Raw genomic sequence first — 27,927 nt, forward strand, 5'->3', positions numbered from 1 at the left:
AGGTGGTGGGGGCCCATCCTTGGAGACGGGGTGCCCACAGGCTCTTGGGCTTAGCTCTGCATGAATTCCAGGCAGTAAAGAGAGGGCATGACTGAGCACCTTTCATGTAACAGGCACCAGGCAAAGCTTTCCACATCTGTCATGCCACTAATGATTTTGGGCAAGTCATGCCCTCTTTGGGCCTCAGCTTCCATAGCTATTAAGTGAGGTGAGCTGCCTGATCCCTGAGTGATCTATATTTACGTCTCCTTCCCAGCACTCCCGCAGTACCTGGCTCTCTGCCTATTGGAACAATTCTTGCATTCATTCATTCATTCAGCATACATTTATTTAACAGCCCATGTGCAATATACTCCGCTGGGGGTTGTGGTCTTGTGGGGATTCAGAGGTGAGTAGAACAGGGCCCTATGCCCCAGGACCACATAGTCTCAAGGTTCTGCCAGTCCTTCTTGACTCCTCTTTCTTTCCCCTCCTCTCTGGTTGTACCCATGCTTCCTACCAGTCACCAAAACTTTGCTCATGCCTTTGTGCCACCATGTAATGAATGAATGTTTCTGTTTTCTTCCCACCCTACATTTTCAGTCCCAGTTCCAATGCCACTACCTCCCTGAAGACTTACAGGATTCTTCCAATCCCAGGTACTTGTTGCCTCTCCTTGGAACATATACCTGGCCCTTGTATTCTAGTTTGTGGTGCTTGTGTCTTATCTTTGGGATGGCAAGATGGTGTCTGATTCATTCAATGTCCCCAGAACAATGACTAGGGCCTGGCACACAGTAGGAGGAAAGAATAACTCAAGGCATGTGATGGTAGGTAAATAGGATTAGAATGGAGTGGAGGGGACCCAGGCAGAGGAGGGAGGCTCTGAAAGGAGAAAATGGCTCATTCTATGGGGGGAGGGACTCTGATTGGGGTACAGCAGGACAGTCAGACTTGTAGGTACACATGGGACCCCACAGGTCTGGCCCCTGGTATAAGCAGGGAAGGGGGTAAGGAAGAAGATAAGCTGATAGCAGGCCTGACTTTCTCTATGGCTTCTTTCTTGTCCACCCTGCATCCCCACCCAGAGGTCAAAGCCTGGCCAGGCAGGCAGCAAAGGAAGTGTGTGCAGGGTAATCTAGGGAGGGTCCCAGCAGAGAACCCTGTGCTAGTCACTGCACTTGAGTGAATTGTGTACTTTAGCTCACTCTGTCCTCTCCTGCTGACTTGAAGTTCAGATCATCTACCTCCACTGAGTAAATGAAGAAGCTTGTATTCAGAGGTGAAGTCACTTGCTGAAGTCTCCTAGAAGTGGAGGATTTAGAGCTCAAACCCAGGACTTTGAAGCTTTCTTCCATGCTGGCTGAGGGTGTGAGCCACGTAGGAGCAGCTCTTGGAGTGCTGGGAAGGTCAGATGCAAAGGACAGGGTTCTGGGTGGGGAGACCAGGACTGTGCTTCCTCGCGCCCTCAGCCTGTCTGCCCCACATGGGGAAAGGCTGTCAATACTGAAAGGCCCCAAGCTGGGTTGTCCAAAACCGAGGGCAGAACAGAAGGGCAAGAGCCTAAAAGAGAAATGGCCAATACCCAGTTCCCAGAGGCAGGACGATGGCTAGGCTTAGGGGACCTGAGTCCTCTCCCCTAGTGGCACCAGACAAGCTCCCTAGAGTTTCGGGTGGAGACTCAGTCCTGTGCTATGGGGGCTTGATCTTAGAAGAGCTCATTAGACGAGGAAACTGAGGCCCAGAGAGTTCAGGTGTCTTATCCAAGGCCACACTGTGAGCAAAGAGTAAATTTCGGACTAGAACCCAGACTTTCTGGGCCCCGGCTTGTCTTGGGCACTGCTGCTCGCCTCCTGCCCAAGTCACCGACCTCAGGAGAGCGAATGGGACGCGCCAGAAGCTAGAGCCCAGAGCATCTCCTGCCCCGCCCCTGGGGACCCTTTAAAAGGCGGGGCTTGGCGGCCGGCACGGGCAGGAGGCTGCGGAGAGCGAGTAGGAGCTCCATCAGCTGCTGCAACCGCCGCGCCCTGACCCAAGATGAGCGGCAGAGTCGGCGACCTGAGCCCCAAGCAGAAGGAGGCTCTCGCCAAGGTGAGCCCTCATCCTGATCCCGGCCCTCCGGCGGCGGCGGGCCGGGAAGGGTCTGTCTGGGTGGGAGGCAGGCGACCGTTCCCGGCGGGCGGGTGGCGGCGGGAGCAGGGTTCCGCGGCACCTGGCGTCCCGCGTCCCGCGGCCCGCCGAGGGGGCCCTGGGGAAGTTTGGCCACCCGGCCCCAGCCCCGAACGAGCCCCTGGAGGTACCCCCTGGGAGGAAGTGCTTGCTTGGAAGCCCTTGGAGGCAGTTCAGGGCACAAAGGCGACATTCATTTCGGAACTGGCAGCCCGACCCAGGGCTCAGGGCCCCAGGTTTCCTCCCATTTCCGGGAGGTTTTCCTCTTGCAGGGCAGTGGCACCTATGGTAAGCGCCCTGGACAGCTCCTAAGGATATTTGGGTAGCCCCTCCTGTGGTCCCAAGTCGCTCTGCGACCTTGGTCAAAACCTGTCCTTCATGTTTGCTAGTTGATGAACTGAAATGAGGAGGCTGGACCAGAGAATGTGCAGGGAGGTCTGGAATCCTACTGCTGACTCAGTGGGCTCCGGTCAGTTTGAGCTGAGAGGAGTCCTCCCCTGTCCTGCAATCTTATCCCTCTCTGGTTGGGGACTTGGGCCGATGCCCTTCAGGCTGGGAGGTAAGCCTGGCTTTGCCTTGGCACCTGGGCGGAGGAGGCAACAGTTCAATGGCTGCATCCCCTCCCCACCACCTGTGCCTCCACTTCTGTGTTGCCATTAGGAAGAAGGGAGGTTGGCTTTCTTGGAACCAGAGCCAATTGGGTCCAGTCTCAATGTTTGCGGGCTCCAAAGCAGGGCAGTTTTCCATTGCTGGGAAGTGGTGGGGGGAATAGAGGTCTCCTGCTATGGCAGCGAGGCTGAGGCACCAGCCCCATAAAGGCTTTGCTCAAGCTGGGCCTCCCCTGTCCCAGGGAGACTGGATAGGGAGGTTTCAGATTTTACTGCTGACCTGCAGGGGAAGTTAGGCAGATAAGGGATTAGTGGTGATTAAACTGGAAACCAGGGGCTGGGTAGGGTCCTTGGTAAGTGCTGGCTTCATATCTGGGCCCTGGATGAGCAGTTTACCTGGGAGTTGTTTGGGGGGGGGGGTGGTCTGAGTCCTTGGCTGACCTAGGCAAGGGGCAGAGATGGCTGGTCCTCATTGGTCCCCTCTGTGGCTGCCCTGTAGGTCAGTAACTAGGGAAAGGTGAGTGGCTGGGAGCAGGAGGTAAGGGGAGGGCATGGGCAGCATGTGTGTTCAGTTACAGGGTAGAGAACAGTTGGAAGTGGGTGTGGCCATCCCTTGGGGTCACTGTCCACCTTCCTTGTCTGGCACTCCCTGCACTTTCCCCCTTCATGGCTTCTCGCTGGAACTGTTCCTTCCACCCAGATAACCCTCCTCCCCCCTCCTGCTGCCGTTGATTGCTTTCAAGACTAGCTTAAATGCTATTTTTTAAAATATGAAGCCATGAAACCACCCTCTTCCTGGCCCCAGTCAGAATCAAACTCTTCTTTCCCTCTGCTCTGCCAATCACATTGCTCTCCATTCCATTACTAAGGGGGCGGAAAACCATGAATGAGTGCTCTGGCCTCCAACAGACCCGGCTTTGCATCTGCTCTGCTGATTTCTAGCTGTTTAACGTTGGACATGTTACTTAGCTTCTCTGAGCTTTAATTCCTTTATCTGTAAAATGGGGACAGTAATACCTCTAGAGACACTAAATGAGGCAGGAATAAGATAAGTATGAAGTTCAGTGCTGGGCACATGGGGAATACTTAATGAATTGACAGCTCTTACTATGGCATGCCCCAGAGTGTCTACTATCAGTTAGCTCAGAACACATGTGCTGGCCTGCCACACTGGAGGTGGAAGTGCATGCAGCTAGGCAGGGTGAGTGTCTTACTTGCTGCCTATCATGCTCTGGCTCCCATTAGCATGATGGACAGGATGCTCTATGCAGCCCAAATGCTCAGCCAGTGTTTGCAAAGTTGAATGATGTTGAAAAGGGGTCCAGCAAAGCCCCTGTGGAAAGTCCTGGGTAGTGGGCCGTCAGGGTGGGACCTGTCACTCACTCAGCTACCTCTCCCTACAGTTTCGGGAGAATGTCCAGGATGTGCTGCCCACCCTTCCAAATCCAGATGACCATTTTCTCCTGCGCTGGCTCCGAGGTGAGGGAAGAGGGGCTGCGAGGGGCTGGGGCAGGGTCGAGTTCTGGGTAACAGAATAGCACCCTCTGGAAACCCTGGCCCTGGCAATCTGAGAATCTGGAGTTTTCAACCCTTAGGAACAAAAGGGCCCTTTGGCAATGACAAACCTTCCTACTGGGTAGGGAACACTGTGGCTCAGAGAGGTGAAGTGACCTGCCCCAAGTCACACAGTGCTTGAATTGCAGAAAAAGAGAGGACTAGATCCCAGGTTGGTTGAGTCCCAACCCAGTGTCCTTTCTATCCACTCTGCTGATGGACTTGGGGAAACAGATTGAGGAAAAGCCGAGAAAGGCCCTAGTCATGTGGGAAGTCGGCGGTGGAGTCCTTTAGAACCAGAGTCCTGGCTCCTGGGAGAGACTGGGCCCTTCTGTGGCCTGTTGGGATGGCAGACCTCCTGCTGGCAACAGTTTAGGAAGCTTGAAGTTGGGGTGGGGAGCATAGGAAACATGGTGGGGGAGAGCTTAGCCTGAACTAGGTTGACAAGACTTCCCTCAAGCTACCACCAGGCTCCAGAGTCCCACGTTCTAATTCTACTTCTGCTCCAGCCTGGCTCTTGTACCTGGGCCAGGGGTGAACATCTGCCCTAGACCCCTCTCTGGAATAGCAGGATGAGACAGGGTGCCCGGATGACTGCAAGATGTGGCATGACAGAACTCTGGGCCTGTGATGCAATGTACATGTTTCTATTAGCAGTAGGGTTAAACTCAACCCCATGCCCCAAGTCCTGAAGTCTTCCTGTTCTTTTTTCTCTCTTTTGTAATTCAAGTCACGTGCCACCCTCTCTGGTTCTTGTGACACACTATCTTTTTCTCTGTAGAAACTTTATTACTAGGCATAGAAATAATAGAGAATAAATTCCACTTTCTTAGATTAACAGAGATTAAGTTGTGATGTGGATCCATAGTTCAAAAATTAAAGTACAAATTGTGCCTGATTATTTATTTATAGACACACATACACACTCACATACAGTCGGAGTCTTGGGGCAGGCGAAGAGCTGGGTTTTCCTTTTCTGTGCAGAAATTGAACAGACTGGCATGCTCTGAGGGACTACTAGAGGCACCCCACGGCATGAGAGCCACATGGGGCTCTGTGTACCTCCGGAAATGTCATTTGCCATTTTCCCCTGAAAGAAAACCTGCAAACCCACATCCCCAGCACACCCAGAGTGGGTGGAGGGGCAGTGTTGGGGTGGCAGTAGAGTCAGTCCAGGGCTGGAGGGTATTTTGGTCCCCAGTTTGCTGAAGAGCTGTAGCTAGAAGTGGGCGAGTGCAAAGAGTGAGAAACCTTCACTGCCTTAAAGGGCCAGCTGCTAGATCTGTGTGGTTTCAGAGAGCTGTGAAAAACAACTTAGCGCTCTTTTATGTAAGAGGCCAGCCTGGGGTCCTGCAGCTGGTTTCACAGGCACCCTCAACTCCCCAGTCCTGGGATAACCTTTCTCTTTGCAGGAACATCAAAGAGTGTGGTCATCCTCATTTACCAGATGAGAACACTGAGGCTCAGAGAGGGGAGGGCACTTAGCTGAAGGCACATAGCTGATGTGAAGCAGAATCAGGGCAGAAATCTGGGGCCCAGATTTCCAGGCCATTATTCTCTCCACTAAGCCACAGCTGCCCCTGAAGCCAAGCTGTGCCTCTGCGAACAGGGGAAGTATCTCCTCTGCACTTTATTTGGTGCCTCACATTTCCAGGGCAGGAGCTCAGGCCTGGTCAGATTCTACTATGAATTTCCGTTAGGGTTTTTGTTGTCTTCCTCTTTTTAGAAACCTTTTCTCTTTCTACCTTTTGTTCTAAAGGAAATGTCTACAAGGTGCATGCCAGCAGAATGTCTTTTTCTCACCTAGGTGTGAGCTGGGTTCCATTCTATACCCATCCCCCTCACTCAGGTACACTTAGTTTTCTCCCAGCCCCAGGCCCTGAGAGCAGGCACACGAATCTCCACTGCCTCCCCCTGACTGTGGTTGAGCTCTGGGCACTCCAGTAAGGAGAGTCAGACGGCAAGATAAAAACCACGAAGCGGTGGCAACCCTATGAGGGTCTGAGCCTCCTTATTTTCCAGACCTAGGAAGTGATCAAATAAGAACCTGGGACAGCTGCTCCTAGGTGGGCTTCTCTGGCAGTACCCTCAGCCATGCTTTGAGCTGCCCCTGACCAGGGCAGCAGAAACTTTGGAGAGGCCTGACTCAGCAGGCCTGTGGAGGGACCAGGCCAGGTGCTGCCCCGGGCAAGGAGCAACTAAGGGAGGGCCCTTAGAGAAGACCCTGGATGTTGGACCCTGGCAGATAAGTGTTAACTGTAGAACCACCCTGAGATAAGGGGGCTCACAGTTCACTGCCGCTCCTGCTCCCTGGGAAGATAAGGTCTCTTCTGACAGTTAGGGGTGTCCCTCTGATGGAGGATTCCCACTTTCACAGTCCAGCCGGGCTTCCCCGGCATGATAGGATGTTGCTTTGCATTATCCAAGTGGTTTCAGCTCATTAAATGATTCCATCAGAGATGTGCAGTATCTTGACCAAGGTCAGCCAGGGACGTGGAAGGGCTGAGATGCAAGCCTGGATTATATTCCTCTAAAAGCTGCCCCTGCTGCCACGATGGCACATAAAGGGCAGTGAGGAGGAACTTCCCAAGACTGAAGACTGTTCGGTTCTCCAAACACAGGTCCAGCACTGATGAAAGGTGTGGCGTTGGTCAAATCTCTTGATGCACCCTTTGTATGCATCAAAAGTGGACTGAATTTTATGATAACAGAGTCAGGGAATATGCTTGGGCACTCCTGGGACACAGCGACTAAAGGTCCAGAGACAGTCCAGAGGGCAACCGATCTGACCCAGGTTCCAGGGTTGTCAAGCAGATCTTGATGTCAATTAAATCCACAGAGCACATACAGCTGGAAGGGACAGTTCATAGGTCAGATGACAAAACTGGTCAAAATCTGGATCTCAAAAGCTCTTCAAAGAATGAAATGAAACCCTGACCAGTGTTGCTCAGTTGGTTGGGCATCATCCCGCAAAGCGAGGGGTCACAGGTTCAATTCCTAGTCAGGGCACGTGCCCAGTTGCAGGCACGAGAGGCAACTGATTGACGTTTCTTTCTTGCATCGATGTTTCTCTCCCTCTCTTTTCCCTCCCTTCTCCTGTCTCTAAAAATAAATAAATAAAATCTTAAATTAAAAAAGAAAAGAATTCAATGAAGCTGACTCTAACAAGATGAAATCTGAGAGGGGTTGAGCCAGAAAACCACCTCACAACATACGGGATGAAGGCTTAGTGGCAGAACAGCTGAGAAGGACTTGGGGGTTTCAGTTGACTATATGTTCCACCAGCGTTAAGGGTGTGACCAGCGCCAAGAATGTTCTTAGGCTTTGTTGGAGAAGGGTAGGCAACACCTGGTGCTGTGGTCAGTTCTGGTCAACACACTTGAAGAGGGACGCTGGCAAACATGAAATGATCCAAAAAGTTATTTGGGTGAACCTGAAATCAAGCTCTGAGGAAAAGGACCCACTGATGGGCAGCATGAAAGCAGAGGGGACGCAGCAGCAGCACAGTATTGGCCAGTATTGGAAAGGTTGTCACACGGCTGAGGGAGTGACCCCACTCTCTAAGTGTCTCTGGATGGATATCCGCTCAGTACAACAATGAGAGCCGAGGACACATGGTAACTCGGATTATCCGGAAGCAGGAGGCTTTGGAGGGCAGTGGGGTCTTTGTGTTCAAGCTTTAGCAAGACAACTTTTGGGGGCTCGTGTATAAAATAGAGTTGGCCTAGGTGAACTTGTAATTCTGAACCTTTACAGGAACCATGGGAGGAGGGCCCATTGGGGTATGTGTGGGTCTCCGCGGAGGACATGGCAAGATTGACTGGAACCTTATCAAGCCCTCCATCCTACTGGGATGTTCTGCCAGCTCTACCCCAGGTTATGGGGCAGCCACGTTCATCTTTGAACTGTGGGTCAGGTTCTCAGGACTGGATGTTAGACTGTGGAAAAGATTAACTTTGTGTAAGGGAAAAAGCTAAATGATAAGTGAGTCCAGGGTTCACGTTTCCTGAGAGGAGATAAGACCCTTCACCTCATTGCATCTACTAGGGTAAAACTCTTTTGACCCTAAAGTTGCAATGCTACTCCCACCTGAACTTAACTTTAACCTGCTCACCAGGGGCTGGTGTGCTCCAGAAGCCCTCAGTGAAGGTCCTCATGTTAACTTTTACAGGTGGGGTGATCTGAGAGTCAGCGGGGGTGTTGAGAGAGAGGAGCTGGCCCCAGTATGAGAACAGGGAAATCTCCTTGTCCTTGGACGCCCAGTCAGCTCGCCTAACCCTGAACATGTTTCCCTGTTATAGCAAGAAGCTTTGACCTGCAGAAGTCTGAGGCCATGCTCCGGAAGGTGAGATCCACTTGCTTCCAAATCCCATGGATGCCTCCATTCCTGCCCATCAAAACCATACTGTGCTTGAACTTCTTTTGCTCCTCCCACTCACCTCCATCCCAGCCTGTGGTTGTGTGATGTAGCTGAGTATCAGCCAACCACTACTGCCTTATCCCTCTGGTGAAAGTGCATTCCCTTCCCTAGAAACAGAGCTTTCCTAGCCAGGTCTGGGCTAGCCAAGAAAGGGTGTTCTGCCAAGACCTCTAAAACAGGAAATGCCTTCTTTTGCATTCCTGCCAGTTGCCTTCTCATGACTTACCTGTTCATGCTGTCACCTATTGCTAGATGTCTATTAAGGGGTGTCCCTGCCCCGCTCTCACTTTTTTAAAGCCCCGATTGTATGTTTGCAGCATGTGGAGTTCCGAAAGCAGAAGGACATTGAAAACATCATGAGTTGGCAGCCTCCAGAGGTGAGGACAAGTGATCCTGGCCCATCCCTCTGTTAGGCCATTAGAGCACAATCTGTGGCCTGGGTCTGTGGGATTGGAACCTTCAGAAGAAAGGTTTGACAATGCCAAGTGGACCCTAACGGTTCCCAGAATGGGTGTCCATTGGTACCCAGGGGGAGACTACTGAGGGAGAGACTGATGAACCCAGAGGAAGGCCCCATGATACAGGGAAGGTGTGGCTGCCCTGAGTCTGCTTACCAGGTGCCTTCTCTGTGTCTTTGCCCAGGTGGTCCAACTGTATCTGTCAGGAGGCATGTGCGGCTACGACAGAGAGGGCTCTCCCATCTGGTATGATATCATTGGACCTCTGGATGCCAGGGGTCTGCTCCTCTCAGCCACCAAACAAGACTTGCTGAAGACCAAGATGCGAGACTGTGAGCGGCTTCTGCAGGAGTGTAGCCGCCAGTCTGAAAAGGTGAGTGGATTAGCACGGTTGAAAATGAGCTCATCCCGGTAGAGGCATTCAAGCAGGAGCAGGGATATCACACAGGGACACAAACACAGCGTCAGGGCTGAGGCCTGGACCTTTGGACTTCATAGATCAGTGGAATTTCAAAGCTTTAGGGACTAACATATGTTGTCAAATTTTTGTTTTTCCAAATAAAGACTTTTAAAAAATTGCCAGTTACCATCAGCATAATTAACCCCCAAAAGTATAGGAATGGCAAAATCTTAGAACAAAAGGCAGTCCTTTAAATAGTAAATTTAGCTTCATAAATAACTGCATTGGGCCCTGGTCAGGTAGCTCAGTTGCTTAGAGCATCGTCCCGACATGCCAAGGTTGCAGGCTTAATTCCCAGTCAGGACACATATAAGAATCAACCAGAGAATGCATAAATAAATAGAACAACAGACTGGTGTTTCTCTCTCTCCCTTCCTCTCTCTCTCTCTCTAAAAAGCAATTTAAAAAGGAACTTAACTGTTATTGTTATTTTTTGAATTTATCTGGGCACCAGGGAGATCTTTGTCACAGATTATCGTATCCCAAGACAAGTATTTGGGTATTGCTGGTGTGGGTGAGCTAAGAGTCTATGTTTCTTTAACTCTGTATTTCAAAAATGATAAGGACAGCTGATGTCCTTACTGAGGAAAAGGCTGAAGAGCAAGCTGGAGCTGCTACCATGATCTTGTCTCCTTTCTTCCCCTTTGGCAAGCGTAAAGGTCCAATGAAATGATGCAGTGTGTGTGGGACCATTCCAACACTGTCATCCACAAACATTCATGCGAGCCTAGTGTGTGCAGAGATCCTGCAGGCTGGGCAGGCAAAGAAACACCAGACAGGAATGCACCCTTAAAGGCTTAGGCTGGACAGAGAACATCTCATGCATGAGATGTGGCTACACAAAGCCCCGCAGACAGAGCACTACCTGGTGCTGCAGAGAGGAAGAGGGAGGCCGTCAGGTCAAACTACGGAAGAGAAGGGACCTCAGATGCAATCTTGGTCCACCCAGTGGCTTGCTGGATGAGAACATGGAAACCTGGGCAGGAATTGTGACTTGCCTGGGCCACAATTGTGGCCTGAGGTGATTACAGTAGTCCCTTGCTTTATCGCGGCCACACTGTATCACGGGATTTTAAAAAATATTATATTTAGTTATTTATCGTGGATTTTTTGCTATATCACAGGATTTTGCGGTATTGTGTATGCATGTTGTTAAAGTGACATAGGTTTAAGAGTGTAGAATAAATGTAAGGTTCCTACTTCACGGGGGACGGTCTGGAACGTAATACCCACGATAAGTAAGGGAATACTATCTCCATTTGGAAAACCCTAGTACAGCCCTGCCCAGAGCCAGCTGCAATATGGGCACATGACGCAGTCAGCATCTGCCCTGGACTGGGTGGGCTTCTGCAGCAGGGCAGCCTGCTGTGACTTTCTGCTCCTCTGTCCCCTGCAGATGGGGAAGAAGGTGGATTCCGTTACCATGATTTATGACTGTGAAGGGCTTGGCCTCAAGCATCTCTGGAAGCCTGCTGTGGAGACCTATGGAGAGGTGAGGGGCAGGACTGGAGAGGCAGGGTGCGGGGAGCAGAGAGCAGGGGATGGACCCCTCAGCAAGGATGCCCTGCGGGACGGGTGAGACAATGGGGGCAGAGTCTAGCCTGGAGGAGGCTGGGTTTCTCACCCCGGCACAGAAGACTGAGTCTGCTATACTTGGTGATTTTGTTTTCACAGTTTCTCTGCCTGGTTGAGGATAATTATCCTGAAACATTGAAGCGTCTTTTTGTTATTAAAGGTAAGTTGGGAATTCCAAGTGAGAACATCAAATGAGCAAAAGGGGTCAAAAATGTTACCAGGACAGATTCAGGAGAGTAAAACAGAGTGAGCTAAAGGAGGGAACCTGAAGACCCTTGACATATGCAAGTTGCTTTACAAGTCACAAAGCTGTTACAATTTATTACTGCCTTTGAGCCATCCAGCTAGGTGCGGCAGGAAGACTATACCCGCGTGACTGTACCTACTGTACAGATGTGGAGGTGCCCATGCTGAGCCTCATACCCTGAGCTGCCTATGTGGGCTCCACAGCACTAGCACTGGAGAACACGTGGCCTGAGACACAGGACGCTGTGGACAACATTGCTAGGGACAGAGTGGGCACTTCTTCTGGTCTCATGTTGCCTGGTCTCTGTTCCAGCCCCTAAGCTGTTTCCTGTGGCCTTTAATCTCGTCAAACACTTCCTGAGTGAGGAGACTCGTAACAAGATCATGGTGCTGGGGGGTGAGTAGCCCAGACTCTTCTCAACTCCACAGGATGGTCTATGGCCCAAACTGGGGATGGCTTTAGAGGTAGGGCCAACAGCCACCGGGGCACAAGTTCCCTCTCTTGGTTTGGTAGCAGTGGGACCCAGGAGCAAGCTGGGGCTGGGCTAGCGGTCTTCCTGTCTGCTCTCATGAGAGCATTTCCTCTCAAGACACTCTAGAAGAAAGTACTGAGCTCAGTATCGTAGATTCAAAGGTGAATGAAATGTCAGTCCTTGCCATTAAGGAGCTTACAGTGTAAGAGGAGAGAAAAGACCTTTAGAGAGAAAGCTATGATTAAAAACTAGAAAAGGTACTAGAAGTGGCCTAGAGAAGGTGCCATGGAGGTCACAGGAACAGAGGCTACTTTCAGCTGGGGACAACCAGGAATGGTTTCATTTAATGAGCACCTACTATGTGCCAGGCCCTGGACTAGGTGCCAAGGCTAGAAAGGTGAATTAGACAAGTCCCTTGAAGAGCTCTAGGTCTCTTAGGGAAGGGAAACACAAAGCCCACTTGACCTAGGGAGGAGGTGAGACCTACCTCAGCCAAGTACAATGGAATGAGTAAGAGCAGCCGGATAAAGAAAGGCAGCAAGCTGTCAGCCAGAGAGAACAGCATTGAGCAAACACCTTACACACCATGGCACATGCAATTGTACAGTTCATGGGACGATACGGTAAGAGATAAGGCTGAAGAGGGAGCCAGGAGCAGGTCACAGAGAATCCAGGGCACAATGCTAAGAAGCCAGGACATTACAGGCCCCTGGGAACCAGAGGTGGGTTCTCAGCAGGGTTTTACCAGGATCAGATTTTAAATTGAGACATATCATATTGGCAAGATTGTGAAGGACAGATACCCGTTTGCCCACTGTGGGCATAGTCCATGCAGCAGGTGTCGCAAGCCTGTGCTGGGGCAAAGGCAGTGGGCAGAGAGAGGAGAGGATGGATTTAGGACTTGTTTAGGGAGTAAAACATAAGAACTCAAATGACTGGATGTAGGAAGGGATGAAGAGAAATCTAGAATGACTCCCTGGTGTCTGGCACAAGTGACTAAGCATCACAGTCACTGTAACGCAATTAGTTCACTGGAGGAAAACAACTGGAAGAATAAGCTTGATGCTGAGTTTGAAGAGTGTGTGAGACATACAGATGTTGGGGATGCTGGAGCCTGAAGCTTAGGAAAGAACTCCATCCAGCTTGGAGACTTGGGAGCTATCAAATGCAGGCAGCAGCTAAGACCCTGAGACCAGATAAGACTGCCCCCAGAAGAACAGAGGCTCTGAGCTCTAGGGGATAGCCAAGCTCAAGGGCAGGCAGAGGAAGAGGAGCCCATCAGGAAGATTCGGAAGTGATTGAGGAGGTTGTCAGAGAAGCAGGTAGGCAGGGATTAGGTATGTAAGGAAGCAGGGAGACCATCAGGCCACAGGGAAACCCAGATGTTCAGAAGTCAAGCCAACCAGGACAGACAGAAGACAGTTGTGCTGGAGCGTTAAGTGGAGTGGTAGGAGAAAAGGCTAGAAAGGTAGATTGGGACTGTGTAGGTCATGGAAGACTTGAGGCATCTCTGGACTTGGACCTGGGGGCAAGTAATAGGGATTCTGGAGGTTTTTGAATGTTCACCTTTAGGCAACACAGTGAAAGTGGAGATTTTTCAAATGTGTGCTGGTAAGTCCTGAGAGTGGAGACAGGCAGTCTGGAAAGTCCAGGACTTCTGGGTTCTCATCCTGGCTCTTGCAGCTACAAGTTCTGTTTCTCCTTGCCTCAGTGACTCTATGAGATCGGAAGAATGCCCCCTGGCCTTATTCCAATGCTCCAGCTGAGCTAGGGGAAGAAACACAAAATCCCAGCAAGGCCTCGGGTGGTTTTGGCTTCTCTGCTACTCCCACCCACCATAAGCATGAGAGACTTAGGTTTTCTGGCAGCAGAGCTGTGGTGGAGGCTCAGTCTCTTCTCCCACCCACACCTGAAACCTTTTCAACCAAACCCGCCTCTGCTGAGAAAGTTCAGGATCTTCCACAGAAAAGGGAAGAAATTTACTCTTGGCTGGTCGCTGGAGCTTAGCAGGGAAGATTAAATCACCCCGAGACCACAGACGCTGTGTTCCAGGAGCTGCATGGACTCAGGTCCCCGAAACTGAGGGCTGGGAGGCCCTGAACAGTCCCTGTGGGTTTCCAGCCCACACCAGCGGCAGAGTACACGAGGTTGTACTCCATGACTTGGATCTGCTGCCTTTATATGGTTTCTAGCATCAGCACGGAAAGGTTTCCAGTATGAAAATATTGTACTTGGCTGCTATTTGTTGAGGAGTTTGGAACAGTGGAGAAGCGGTGCACAGCACTGGTTGTGCTAGAGTCAAACTCTCCTAGAGTGAGGGAAGGGCTTGGTTACCAAAAAATGAGCCAAACCATGGGCAGCTAAACAGCCTTAAAACAAACTAACTAACTAACTAACAAAACAGGAGCAGATGTGAAATCCTGGCTGGGGTAAAGCCAAGAGAACCTGTTTTAAGGGGCCACTGTGCACTGAGGAGTTCATTCCGTCACAACTGAGCATCGTTATGTGTAGAAAAAGTGGGGGATGACATACACGGCTCTGCCCTCCCTGAGTTCAGGCCAGCCGGGACAGAGGTGGTTGATGCTGGCCCTCCTGCCTGCGGTACATGCTGTTCCCTTTGCAGGGAATGCGCTTCCCTCCTCTCTTTGTCCGCTCCTCCTTGCACTTCGAATGTTTGTGTCACCTTCCTGGGAGTGGTAATACACTCCTACGGGTAGGGCACTTTATAGTTTACAATATCCTTTTCAAGTACTTAGGTGACTTCACTCCCACCATAGCCTGGCCAGAGGCAATGGGGACAGGACCCAGGTCTCCTGACTTCTGATGCAGGGCAGGGCAGTCCTCGGGGGTGGTGCCTCCTGGAACCCTGCAGTGCTGTGCCCACATCACGGGTTCCTAATGCCTGTTTTTTGTGTGTGGGGGCGGATGGGTTTTTTTTTTTTCCCTCCCCTGCTTCTTTTGTGTAGACTGCCAGGGCTGTGATGAAATCTTACCTAGTGGTGACCCTTCTTTCTCCTTCCTTACCTCTCCTGCCAGCAAACTGGAAGGAGGTTTTACTGAAATATATCAGCCCTGACCAGGTCCCTGTGGAGTATGGGGGCACCATGACTGACCCTGATGGAAACCCCAAGTGCAAATCCAAGGTATGGGCCCCAGGGGCTGGAGGTGACCAGGGAAGTCTGCCTCAAATGCACATTCCAGCTCACTCCACGCTCTGCTTCTAGATTAACTATGGAGGTGACATTCCCAAGAAGTATTATGTGCGAGACCAGGTGAAGCAGCAGTATGAGCACAGTGTGCAGATTTCCCGTGGCTCCTCCCATCAAGTAGAGTATGAGATCCTCTTCCCCGGTTGCGTTCTCAGGTAGGGTTCTGGACCCTTCCAGGAGACCTCAGCCCGTTAGCCATAGGTGCCAGTGGACGGGCTGGGGTGAGAGAAGTCCTGATGGCAGAACCCCAGCAATGCCCTAATCATGTCGGAATGGGTGGATGTCCCCTGCAGGTGGCAGTTCATGTCAGAAGGCTCAGACATCGGTTTTGGAATTTTCCTGAAGACCAAGGCGGGGGAGCGGCAGAAGGCAGGGGAGATGACAGAGGTGCTTCCCAACCAGAGGTACAATGCCCACCTGGTGCCTGAGGATGGGACCCTCACCTGCAGCAGTTCTGGCATCTGTAAGTATCTCTGTCTTGGTCGAGGTCTAACTGGGTTTGTGACTGTGATCAGACATTTCTTGGGAATTCTACCCCACCTGTCAGAGAGGCACAACTGGCTGGGTAGGTGGAGGGATCACGGGCTGAGCAGGGGGTCCTGAGAAGCCCAGCCTTGACATCTCTGGGCACAGAATGTGAACAGGAACTTTAATCCAAGAGGAATAAGAATGGCAGCTAGGCATTTGAAAAGGTTTTTAACCTCACTCAACTTTGCAATTATTGATTAAGATCCCCTTTGACTTACCAATTCTACTTCTAGAAGTTTAGCCTGCAGAAATATTTATACAAAGACACGAAGATGTAAGATGTTCCTAGCAGCCTGGAACCTGGCAATAAATTAAGTGGCCTTACTTAATAAGGTCTTCTTAAATAAATTAAGTAAACTATGGTCCATCCATACAATGGACTTTAATATGCCCATTTAAGAGAATAAGATGACATTAACATGTCCAATACCTGTTAAAAAAATAAAGTATGAAACATAGAATATATGGTATACACTCACTCTGGTCAATAAAAACTACATACAAAAGAATGCCAGGGAAGCTATACTAACGCTCATGGTGGTTACCTCTGGGATAGTGGGAAGCTTATAGAGGGCTTTCGCTTTTACCACTACAGCAGGTCTTCAAGTAACACCATTGTGTTCAGTGGTGTTTTATTACGACAATGAGAAAAAAACTGATTCCCAGCCAGGGCCACTGTCTGTGTGGAGTTTGCACATTCTCCCCATGTCTTTGTGGGTTTTCTCTGGGGACTCTTTTTTTTTTTTTCCCCCCCATCTTCCAAAGATATACATGCAAGGATACACGTAAGGTGAATGGTGTCTTAATTGTCCCAGTGTAATGAGTATGTGTGAATGTGCCCTTTAGTGTGAATGGCTTCCTGTCCAGAGTCAGTTCATGCCATGCTCCCCATGCTCCCAGAGCTGGGAGAGGCACTCTGGCCACCTGTGACCCTGACCTGAAATAAGCTAGTTGGGAAATTGTTACCTTGTTCTTATTAAGCTTTCTGAAAAGTATGTATAGCTTACACATATTTCAATGTTTAGTATTAGAAGTGTTTTGGAGATTTATTTAGAATTTTGGTGATGTTTTTATGACCAGAAATGTGCCTTAGGAACTATATCAATTAGCCTATGGTAAAACTGGCTTCATTATACTACGTTGTTTCACTGAAAGTCAGAGAACCTATTGATGACGTTAGGTGAGGACTTATTGTTGTTCTGCAAATACAATTTATTTTACAGTGACCATATACTGCATTTATAAGCAGAAAAACCAAACACACACACACACATACCCTCAAATCTCCACTTTCCTGTCAGAGCCAAGGGGCCAAGCATGGAAAATCAATGAGAGCAAGGGCTTTATCATCAAGTTGAATTGAACTTGACTACTGACTAGTTCTTAAGCAAGTAACTCAGCCTTCCTGAGCTTTAGTTTCCTGATCGCTACAATGGGATCAAATTCTCTACCTCATAGGGACACATGATAATTAAGTGACAAGGTCTGTGTAGCACTTAGCATAATGCCTGGCATACAGCAAGCACTGAACACACTTTCGCCACCATTATTGCTGTTTGGGCAAGACCTGGGGGAGAAGGGCCATCCTGGAGATGGTGCTGGAGATGGGAAAAGCCCTGTGCTCCATTTCTATAGCAGCACCACCAGATCTGAACTAGCCCTACAGATATCTTGGCCTCTGTTCTTGTCTACACCATCACCCCAACCTCAGAAACTGTGTCTTCTCCCACATCCCAGGCAACTTTCAGTCTCCACGGCCACCTGCTCACAGATGCTTTGTGGTACGGCTCCCCAGGGAGGAGGAGTATTCTTGTTAGTGAGCAGCCGGGTCCTGGGGGAGAAGGCACATACCGTGTGCTTCAGCAAGAACGAGGCTTAGCACTAGCCCAGATACCGTCGTTCACAGAGCATAAGTCATTTTGTACATATAAGCTTGAAATTTGTTTGTTTGTTTGTTTGTTTTAGTGGACAGGGAAGCTGAAATAGAAAGAAAGGATATTCTCTCTTGTACAAAGTAGCTTGAGTAGACACCAAAAGACAGAGGACACCAGAGACTCCTAGGATCCTGGTCCAGGATCTCTTGGCTGTAGACTGTTCTAGAGATGATGAGGTCCACCGCTGATGTGACAGAGGAGACAGCAGAATCCCAAGCCAGGAAAGTAATTTATACACGATCACACAGCCAGGAGCAGAGCCCGACCCACTTTCCAGCATTGCCCACTACCCTTCTATAGTACCTGAAGGGCACAGCCTGAGAAAGGACCACGAAGCTTTTAACATAATCAGGCTTAGGTTTGCAAATCACAAATTTATTTTAGCTCCTCTTGGATACATTCCTGGATGGAAGCTTTATCTGCCTGCAGGGCCTTGAGTGGGAAGTGCTTCTTGCCCAGTCCCAGGAGGAGGAGAGGCCAGCCACAGTGTCTATGCCCCCTTCCCAGGGGTAAAGACAATGAGGTGGGATCAGCTGTTGTCTGGGGCCATGGCTCAGGTTAGGCCTGCGCCCAGAGAGAACCCAGCATTCAGTTACAAGCTCACCTGTGGGAGGGCAATGCCCTTGGAGAAGCAGGCAACCCACTGCAAAGTGGAGCATAATCACCCAGTAGAGAAATGAAAACTCTGTGCCTGCCTCCAGTGGCAGGAGCACATTAACTCTCCCCAGGCTGTTCCTGTCCTTGACCAAGTGTCCTCAATTACTGAGGAGGAGAAACAAAGTCTAAATTGATTTCACTTTTTTTCTCTCTCAACTAATATTTCCTAAAGGGCCTGAGTGTAAAATACTCTACTAAGAAAGAAAAAGATTCAGAAAAAAAGATCTGGACTTTGTCTGCCAGGAATGGAGAATGTGGTCTAGAAGGCCTGAAATACTGAATGAAGGTTAAACAGTATTGCAAGGCAGTGCTGAGTTGAAGAACCCAGTGGGCATCTGGAGGTCTGGTTTCTGAATCCAGCTTTGCCCCTAATTCTCTGATTATTTTAAACAAGTGTCCCTACATAAAGCTTTGCTCACCTCCTTAAAATGAGGGGAGTAGGCTAGAGCAAGAAATCCTAATCTGGCATTTAGGGACTCCCCAGAGCAGTGATTATAAATCTTAAAGACCAAACACCTCCCTCTTTATAACAAATAGTATCTACTGTTCCCCTTTAATATTCTGAAATATAACTCACACATATAATTAAAAAATCAATATAATCTATTTGGAGAAATAAAAGGAAGCTAATTCAGAATATATATACACACATATATATTTATGTTTATATTTTCAGTGCATAAATGAGAGGGCACGGTTATAGCCATACATGCCCCCCCCCCCCCCAATTGGCACTTTTCCTGTTGGGAGCCGCTGCCCCAGAAGGTCCATGATGGGCCCCAGGGGATCTGAGACTGTATGAAAATTTCATCCGATGATGAAAGCATAAGCTTCTCAAGGAGGTCAGTTCCCCAACAAAAGTTAAGGAGTCCTAGCCTGAAGGATCTCTGGGGTCTCTACGAGTCTGTGACTACATGATTAGTGTCAAAATGAACCGCGTACTTCATGAGCTCCACTTCCATCGGGTCCGGGCCTCAGAACAGCTCCTTCCCTGTTTCTGAGGATTCAATATCATGCTAGGCAGAGCCCTCTCGATGGTGCTTGGTCCAAGAAGCACAAAGACTTCTCCAGCACAACGGACTCTGGTTGCTAAGGCTCTGACATCCAGGGCAGAGAGGAAGCTTCCGAGACCTCTGGCATAGACTGAAGATCAATGACTAATATTCACTTCACCCCATGAAGCAATGGTGGGTGGCATGACTACCCTCAGGCCAAACTATGCATTTTATCTATGGGCAGGAAAGGGGAAAGGTTAAATCTCAGAATTAAATAGTTTTTTTTTGAAGACCAGAATAGGGAAGGGGCGGAGCTAGTTCTTGTTTTCACACTCTGTTCTCTTGAAGGGGTATTTGACTGAAAGGGAACAACCTCTCAAGACCATAAATAAATAAATAAATAACAGAAAGGTTAGATTAAACGCAGTCTGTTCTTTAGCCAAGGCTGGAAAAGCCTTTTCTGCCAACTGCCTGCGCATTTTCTCTCCCCAGAGGAAACCACTCCTAACAAGTCTTATCTATTATCTTATCAAATATTTCTTATCCCTTTAGACGAATTACATGTTGCCATAATATACAGGACATGTACACAAACGCATACATTCACAGGAATTATATCTATCACTCAATGTATGTTTGAAGAAAATTTGAAATCGTAAAACCTGTCACAGGATTTGAGAAAACTTTCCTTTTAGACAACTTTGGGTGTGTTTAGGGTGGTATGAGCATACATGAAAACTTTCCTTTTAGATCAAGCACCTGAGTAGAACTTGGGGAGTGTAAGTAGACAAAGTGGCAAAGCCAAAAAAAATTTTTTTTTCATCTATATTAACAAAAATGTTACCAACTATTTATAATATGTTCTGCAGTTTGCTTTTTTGGCCCAAGGATACATTGTGTGTAATTTTCCCAGTCACTTCCTATGAAGCTAACCTTTTAATCCCAGAACAGTTCTTTCATCATATGGATTGCAATTTAAACTTTTAAAGCAATTTTCCTTTGAATATTTGAGTTTTCCCAGGTCTTTAGGTCTTACAAACAGGGGTGCAATGAGCATCTTTGTTTATTTATATTCCTGTGGGATAAATTCCTGGTTCAAAAAGTTTGCACAGGGCTGGGCTTGGGGTGGGGAAATTCCAGCTCTGTCACTTCCTCACTCTGCGACACGGTGACCTCCTTTTTTATAGACCATAAAAAAGGACTAATGCTGAACTCATAGTTATTTTGAGGAATAGTGAAATAACATAGATTACCAACCCAGTGCTGAGACACTAAATTGCCATTGTTACCATTACTACTAATATTGTAACAACTACTGCTGCTACAAATTCTGCTTTCCCCTTTCAAGGCCCAGTTCAAGCTCTAACTCCTTTAAAAAGCCTTTCACATGATTTCAGTCTATGGGGCTCTCTCTTTCCAAGCTGTTACTGATGTGGTTCTCTCTCACTCTTCTGGCATTTGGCATGGTCTATCTTATATATGCTGTATTTTTCGCATTATAAGACACACCTGACCATAAGACACACCTAGGTTTAGAGGAGGAAAACAAGAAAAAAAAAAAAATCTGAACCAAATGGTGTACTAAAATATTTAATAAAATATAACAGAATAATATTTCAACCATGTAAAGTGAACAGCAGTCAACAGCGGTATTAAGAACCATTATCGCTCTCATTAACAAATGAGGAGAGACTTTAGGGTTCTAGTACTCTTCTAGTTTTCTGAGAACCCCAGGTCAGGTAATACACATCATGGTCTGTGACGCAATATTTGCTCCATAAGACACACAGACATATCCCCCCACTTTTGGGTGGGGGGGGAGTGCATCTTATGGAGCGAAAAACACGGTATGTTTTTATCTCCATAAGCGTCTTGTCAATCCAGCTAGATTCATTTGCAGAAGGTAAAGAACCATTGCTTATGCTACCGTCATTACCTACCACATTGCCTTGCTCAGTCAACAAAATTGCTGTCCCCAAGCCCTTTGTCAGAATTGCCTGAATGTCTGGTTTTATGCCTCCCCTCAGATGTCCTGCGGTTTGACAACACCTACAGCTTCATTCATTCCAAGAAGGTCAATTTCACTGTGGAGGTGCTGCTTCCAGACAAAACTTCAGAAGATAAGATAAAACAACTGGGGGAAGTCACCCCAAAGTAACGCCTCCTCCCACAGAAGGCCTGGCTCCCTCAGTGTCTCCCTGTCAGTTTCTGTCCCTGTAGCAGTCATTTTCCCAGCACCCTGACGCCAAAAGAAACTGGGCTAGAAGACTCAGCTGAATCTGGGGAGCTGTCATTTCAGAATTAGGAAGAGGAAGCACAGTGGGTCTCCTTGCTTTTCAAGTTATGAAGGAGTCCCCAGGGACTGAGCACTGATAGATCTATTTGTCCTACAAGCTATGCCAACATCACCTACCTGTAACAGCTGAGACAGGAAGGGGGTACCATAGGGTGGCAGGAGGGAAGAAATTAGAGAAGGGGAGAGATTGAGACTTAACATTTCAGGGAAGCCAGCAGCAGGGGAGGAACGTGCAACCAAATGAACATGTAAGCTTAGATCATAATGAGTAGAAAGGTACCCAGTTGCTAGAGTTATGGTGGGGATCAGAGGCTCTTCTAAACTTTCTATCACTGAGGCTGGGATCCTTTGGCTTTTCCCAGGTCTCAGGAGGTGGTCCAGAGTCAGAATCAATCTTCTCAGTGGTAGATAGGCAGGTGTTTCCCTCACCTTGAGAACTTCAGCAACTCATGGGTACCAGTGGCTGCCACTTTAATTACTAATAATTGTCATTGATTCAGAGCTTCGTGGGACAGTGAGCTTTGGTACCCAGCCACTGTCCTCTAATGCAAACAAAGAACAAGGAAATTACCTTGAGGGATCTCAGTTCTGGGAAGGGAAGGGATGAGAGGCTGGGGTGAGTGTGAGTCCTGAGACTTCCACTCCCCTGTTCAGTGTCGCAGCATCCCATCACGTAACTCTTCATTTAAGCACCCACACAAAAATGACAAATGGGATCCAAACAGAAGAACTCTGTGAGGGCATTTGCCAGTCTGAGCCTTCCACAGTGCTTGCCAACCCGCTTCCTGACTGACCTGAGCAAAGCCTTGGCAGTCCTATCTCTGTGGGAAGCCTACAGTGGGTGCCATGGGTTCCCTGTGCCTGTGGGGCCAGCATCTGACAAAGCCAGGGGCTGGGGGCAAGCACAATAGCCTCGCAGGTCCCCTCCACCCACGGTGACAAGCAGGGACGGCCATGGGGCCGCTCGGCGACAGGGAACTAGAGGGCACGGGCCCTGCGGGCAACCACAGCACTTAGCACAATCCCACGTCCTGCAAATGCAAACCAGATCCTGGGCTGCAGAGGAGCTCAGAACACGGGAAGGCGGCCCAGCCTGGCGAGCTGGTTTGGCGAAGCTGAGGGAGCAGGGGGAGGAGGGGCCCGCCGACGCTAGATGGGCCCCAGCCAGAATCCTCAGGAGGACATCCCGACCTTGGTTTACAATGATCTGTTAGGAAAATTAACCAATGAATAAAGCTACGTTAAGTGAGCAGAGAGTGCAAGTCAATGTCTTCCGCACCGCTCCTCAGCACCCAGAACCCTAAATTTCTGCCTCTGAAACCTAGCAAAATGTACCCACCTGTAGGCCTGTAAGCGGGGCGCATGCACAGGAACCACCCGCTACTCTGGCGTCTGCTTTCCCATGGGGCCCAACGGCCAGCTTGCCTTCTGATTGGTCTGGCTGGTAGGCTGTCTTCCGCCATCTTTTCTATGGGCACTAAGGCTGCTCTCGGCCGCCCTCACAGTGAGGGCGGAGGCCCCGCCCCACTCGGGCTTCTGTGTGCGCACTGGGTGGTTTTTGCGAGCTGACAAGTGCGGACCTGGGGAGAGCTCGCAGTGCCTGCGGTGGGCCGCGTGTGAAAGGGGGGGGGGGGGGGGGAGCAACGATCACGTGGCATTAGGGACCGTCTCCTAATTCCTCAGCAGCACTGCCAGTGTTTCAGGGGCTGGTGATCTCTTTGAGCCTTGAGCCTGGCTTCCGAAGAGAGATGTCACCTCTGACCGGGCTATCGTACACAACCCCACAGAGGCAGCGACACCAGGGCTGAAAATGGGGCCCTCAATAGGGAGTCAATGGTCTTCATATTTTCCAATTTTATTTACTGATAATAAAAGTTAATTCCTTAATGAACGAACGCCTACTGGGTACCACAAAACAACTCTGTGCTTACCGCCTTGGATTATTGCAAATATTAAAGGAAATAATACGTGCGATGCGCTTTAGAAGAGAGCCTGGTATAAGTGAGCACTCAGTAAGTATCGGCTACTCATTTTTTACAAGGTGGCTAACAGCTAATAGGCGGCACACCTGAGATTTGAACCCAGGACTGCCTGTCTTTAATGTCCGTGTCTTTGCTCGTTGATACCCCTAAAGTATTCATGGAGCTGCACTCATTGCTTGTATAGGTAAACTGAGGTTCAGCAAGGGAAGAGTTCTCTCCTTAATAATCACTAACCCTCAAGTTCCCTCACTCGGTTCTGCTCATTTCCCAGAAGTCTTGTACCACAACCTTGTTTCCCTGACATGTCATTCATTCATTCATTCACTTATTCATTTATTCATTCACTCATGTCCTGTCCCCGAGAACTTCTATCTAGGGACACACCGATCCAGTTTAGACCCTAGTGCTTGTTCATCTAAAATGGCACTTGTCGGGAAGGGACTCCAGAGTCCAAGCATCCACCTCACCAGGGTGCTCACCATTCACTCGCCCAGGCTCATTTACGGAGCTCTCTTAAGAGAAGAGGAGCTGAAGCCAATCGCGGCTTCACCATTTAGCAGCTGTATGACCTGGGAAAGTGACCCATCTCTTCTGTGCCTCGATTTACTCGTCTGTGAAACGGGAGGCAGGGGGATACAGGCTGATGGGAGAGTTTAAGGAACTAACCTGTCTAGAGTCTTTAGCTGGTGAAATCTGTAGCTGATAGTCTTTGGCCAAAGGTCTGGCCATTAGTAAACGCAATAAATGATGATATCATCCCAAGAGTAAACTCCATCGGGCTCTTCATTTAACAAATAAAGTGAGGCTTGGTGAAGTACAGAATCCCGAGGTCACACAACTATGAAGCGTATCTGGGAAGTGTATAGAATACTCCATTTGAACGCCAGCCTCTTTGGCTCTAAAACTAGTCAATCCTGGAAGAGGATCGTGCCAACCTCTTCAACCCCCGAGAAAACGTGAAGGAAATTAATCTGTAAAACCCAATCCTGTGAGAGGGGCTTCTGTGCGCCAGGGAATTTACAGACGCTCCCTGCTGGTGGGGACAGCACGACCTGTCCTTCAGTCTGGGACCTTCAATCGGTCTGGCAGCGTTGGACAGGACCACGAGTGGAAGCTGAGGCGGCAGCGGCGGCAGAACCAGCTGCAGTGGCCGGGGCCGCAGCAGAAGCGCCATGTCCGAGTCGCCCCCGCCGGGTGCCCAGCGCGACCTTTTCCGGGACACGTGGGTGCGATACCTGGGTGAGAGCGGGGCAAGGAGCTCGGCGACTCCCCCACCATATAGCTGGGGAAGCAGGGATCGCTGGACGCCGGTTCGGGTCCTGGAGAAGGTGGGAGGATCTTAGTTCTCATTGCGCTCAGGCCAGAAATTGAGCTCAGAGAGGGCTTGGGATTTGCCCAAGGTCACACAGCTCTGGTTTGCCAAACCCTATACTTGGGGTATCTGCGGGTCCTGTCTCCCAGGTGGAAGCTCAGATCCTGCTTGGAGGAACGGAGTGAGCAGGCTGCGTTCTCCCGCATGCCTGGGCAGGGGCTGTGGAGTCAGAATTTCTGGGCTCCTATCCCAGCTCTTCAGTGACTGTCCGAGCCTCAGTTTCCTCCTTGGAAAAAGGAATGAGCACAACGCCTCTTCTCATTAGGTGTTAGTTGTAAGGATAGAATGAGATAAGACACAGAAGGTTCTGGCACATGGTGGGTACCTGGCCAGTGGAACTGCCCTTGGTCAGTCACTGCCATTGCCTGTTCTCGAATCCAGATTGGGAAGGGAAGTGTGTGAGTGATAATGGTGACTGTACTCAGCTTTCCCACAATGGCCCTAAAGTTGAAGTGAGCATCATGGGTGCCATTTTATAGGCTGGGAAACAGGCTGAGTGAGATAAAATCACTTGTCTAAGGTCGTCCACCTTCTGTTGAGCAGGCTGGAATTAGAACCAGCTCACGGGAGTGCCCCATCGTGGAACAATCTATGGGTCCCGGAATTAAATGTCTCCTCCTGACCAGGCTATGCCAATGAGGTGGGGGAGGCCTTTCGCTCCATGGTGCCAGCAGCTGTGGTGTGGCTGAGCTATGGCGTGTCCAGTTCTTACGTGCTGGCTGATGCCATTGACAAGGGCAAGAAGGCAGGAGAAGTGAGTGTTAATCTGCCCCTCAACACCCACCCCAGTCCATTCCCTTTGTGGTTTAGTCCACAGCCTTGCATGTGATAAAATTGTTGTGGTAAAGCATGTGGACAGTCCAGTTCCCATAACCTCCCCTGGGGCAGTCCCTACCCTGGTCCTGTTTGTAAGATAGTGTACCCCCACCCCCACCCCAGCCCTGTGTGTGACATAGTTTATACCCTAGACCTGGATGTGGACAAGCCTACCCCCAGCCCTAAATGTGGTACAGTCCAGAACCCAGTACTAGTGTGGTCTGTCCCTGCCCCTCCCCCCCCCACTTTCCTCTCCCTGGTCCAGCCTCATGCCCCTTATCCACAGGGTTTCCTGACTCTGCCCCTACTGGCTTAAGTTACTCTTATGCCCCCCCCCCCCCAGGTGCCAAGCCCTGAAGCAAGCCGCAGCACCAGGGTGACCGTGGCTGTGGTGGACACTTTCGTGTGGCAGGCTCTGGCCTCTGTGGCCATCCCGGGTTTCACTATCAACCGGGTGTGTGCAGCCTCTCTCTACGTCCTGGGCACTGCCACCCGGTGGCCTCTAGCTGTCCGCAAGTGGACCACCACTGCACTGGGACTGCTGGTCATCCCCATCATCATCCACCCCATTGACAGGTGGGTGCTGCTTTCAGCTTCAGGGATCATTCACTTTGCAGGTGGAGATAAGCTCTGAGAGGCGTGGGGTGAACTCACTTTGCCCAGAACAATAGCATCAGAGGCAGGGCTGGCATTTGGCTGCAGAGGCATATGATCTGGCAGTACTTTGGCAGTAAAGGCAGAGGTTGCCTGGAGGGTATAGGACACAGAACAAGTAAATTCTTAGAAAAAACAAAAAAGTTAGTATTATGAAACAACCAGAGGCATGCGGGAGCAGGTGCACCCTGGAGGGTTTTAGTGACAGAAGTAGGAATTGTTTTGTGAAACTGAAAAGTCATTACGCTGCTTTCAGGCATGGCTGAATCTAGGCACCCAAATGATGTCATTAGGGGTCTAGGTCTCTTCATCCTACTGCCCTTTTCTCCACCCAGCCCTCTGTTGGCTTCACTCCCTTTCCCCTCATGGGAGCAGAGATGGTCCTTAACAGCTCCCAGCTTCCATCCCTCTAGTTTAGCAAGCCCCATAGGAATCTTCTTAATAGTGGCAGCAAAAATCCCAGGGAAGGCTTTCATTGGCCCATTGTAGACTAGGTGCCCACACCTGAGCCGGTTTCTCTTTTCTGATTGGCCAGGCTTGGGTCGTGTATCTGCTCTTAGGACCAGAGATGGGGCCAGACCAATATAGAGTGGGAGGAAGAGTCTTTATCCAAAGGAACATAGCTGACCCTGAGGCCCTAAGTGAAACTTTTACCCTCTCTGTGCCTCAGTTGTCCCAACTGAATAAAGAAGAAGGTGATAGCTGTCACTTGGATGGCACTTGTGCTCTGAATCCAGAGTCCCTTCCTTAACCCTGACCCCCTGCCTCCCATTCCCCCATTAGCATTCCCCCTTGGTCACCTGCTCATCACCCTTCATCGCCCCACAGGTCGGTGGACTTCCTTCTGGACTCCAGCCTGCGCAAGCTCTACCCCTCAGTGGAGAAGCCCAGCTCGTCCTGACCCCACCCTGGTACCTGGCCTTGGGGTTGGCCCACTCCCTGCTTTGTTCAAACCTCCTCCTGCTGCCAGGGGATGTGATGCTCAGCTCCCTGGGATCCAAGGCCGTAGCACCTGAGTGGGTTTGAGCTGGATGAAAACAGAGACAAAGGCCTCAAGGAGCAGCAGCTGCAGCGACTCAGACAGTGGCAGGACCTGAACCTGGTCTGCTTCCTTGGAATTTGTGATACTGAGTAGGAAAGGACCCTGGGTGGACCCAGCACTGTCTTTTGACAGGAAAGTAACATCCTCCCATGGAGGATAAGGAATATGGCCAAGATCACTTGACAAGCTAGGGACTCAGGACTCCCAGAAGCTCAGCCAAGTCACCCCATGGCAGCGTGGCTGGACAGAGGAGCAGCAGGCACTGGGAGAATGCAGGTGTGCTGTAGTAGGGACCCTGAGGACTGATCCTCTGGCCAGCCCATCCCTGGAGCAGGGGCTGCTGGGGCTTGGCTGAAAGGCAGGACAGTCCTGGTCCAATAAATCCTTAAGAAGTTGAGTGTTCTTCTTTTCTGTTGGGGTTGAACAAGGATATGGTGGTGGAGCACAGGGCTGGGGGCCCTCAGAGGTGTAGGCTGACTCCTCAGGCCAGGTGTCACTCA

General features: G+C 49.9%; 2 protein-coding genes across 2 annotated transcripts; both read left to right on the plus strand.

Moving 5' to 3' along the window:
* The first annotated feature begins 1,931 nt into the window (after positions 1-1,931).
* On the plus strand, positions 1,932-22,810 carry LOC149997022 (SEC14-like protein 2). The gene is made up of 12 exons (XM_090292745.1): positions 1,932-2,070; positions 4,160-4,235; positions 8,612-8,655; positions 9,048-9,107; positions 9,373-9,561; positions 11,045-11,140; positions 11,323-11,383; positions 11,783-11,866; positions 14,979-15,085; positions 15,167-15,306; positions 15,445-15,614; positions 21,293-22,810. Exons 1-12 carry the CDS (start codon positions 2,017-2,019, stop codon positions 21,421-21,423), a joined length of 1,212 nt encoding a protein of 403 aa, XP_090148871.1. The 5' UTR covers positions 1,932-2,016; the 3' UTR covers positions 21,424-22,810.
* A 1,576-nt stretch (positions 22,811-24,386) lies between these two features.
* MTFP1 (mitochondrial fission process 1) lies at positions 24,387-27,351 on the plus strand. Its single transcript, XM_090292746.1, has 4 exons — positions 24,387-24,782; positions 25,542-25,669; positions 26,075-26,307; positions 27,214-27,351. Exons 1-4 carry the CDS (start codon positions 24,716-24,718, stop codon positions 27,284-27,286), a joined length of 501 nt encoding a protein of 166 aa, XP_090148872.1. The 5' UTR covers positions 24,387-24,715; the 3' UTR covers positions 27,287-27,351.
* The last annotated feature ends 576 nt before the right edge of the window (positions 27,352-27,927 follow it).

This window comes from Furipterus horrens, unplaced genomic scaffold (assembly GCF_987537825.1).
Source record: "Furipterus horrens unplaced genomic scaffold, mFurHor1.1.pri manual_scaffold_11, whole genome shotgun sequence".
NCBI lineage: Eukaryota > Metazoa > Chordata > Mammalia > Chiroptera > Furipteridae > Furipterus > Furipterus horrens.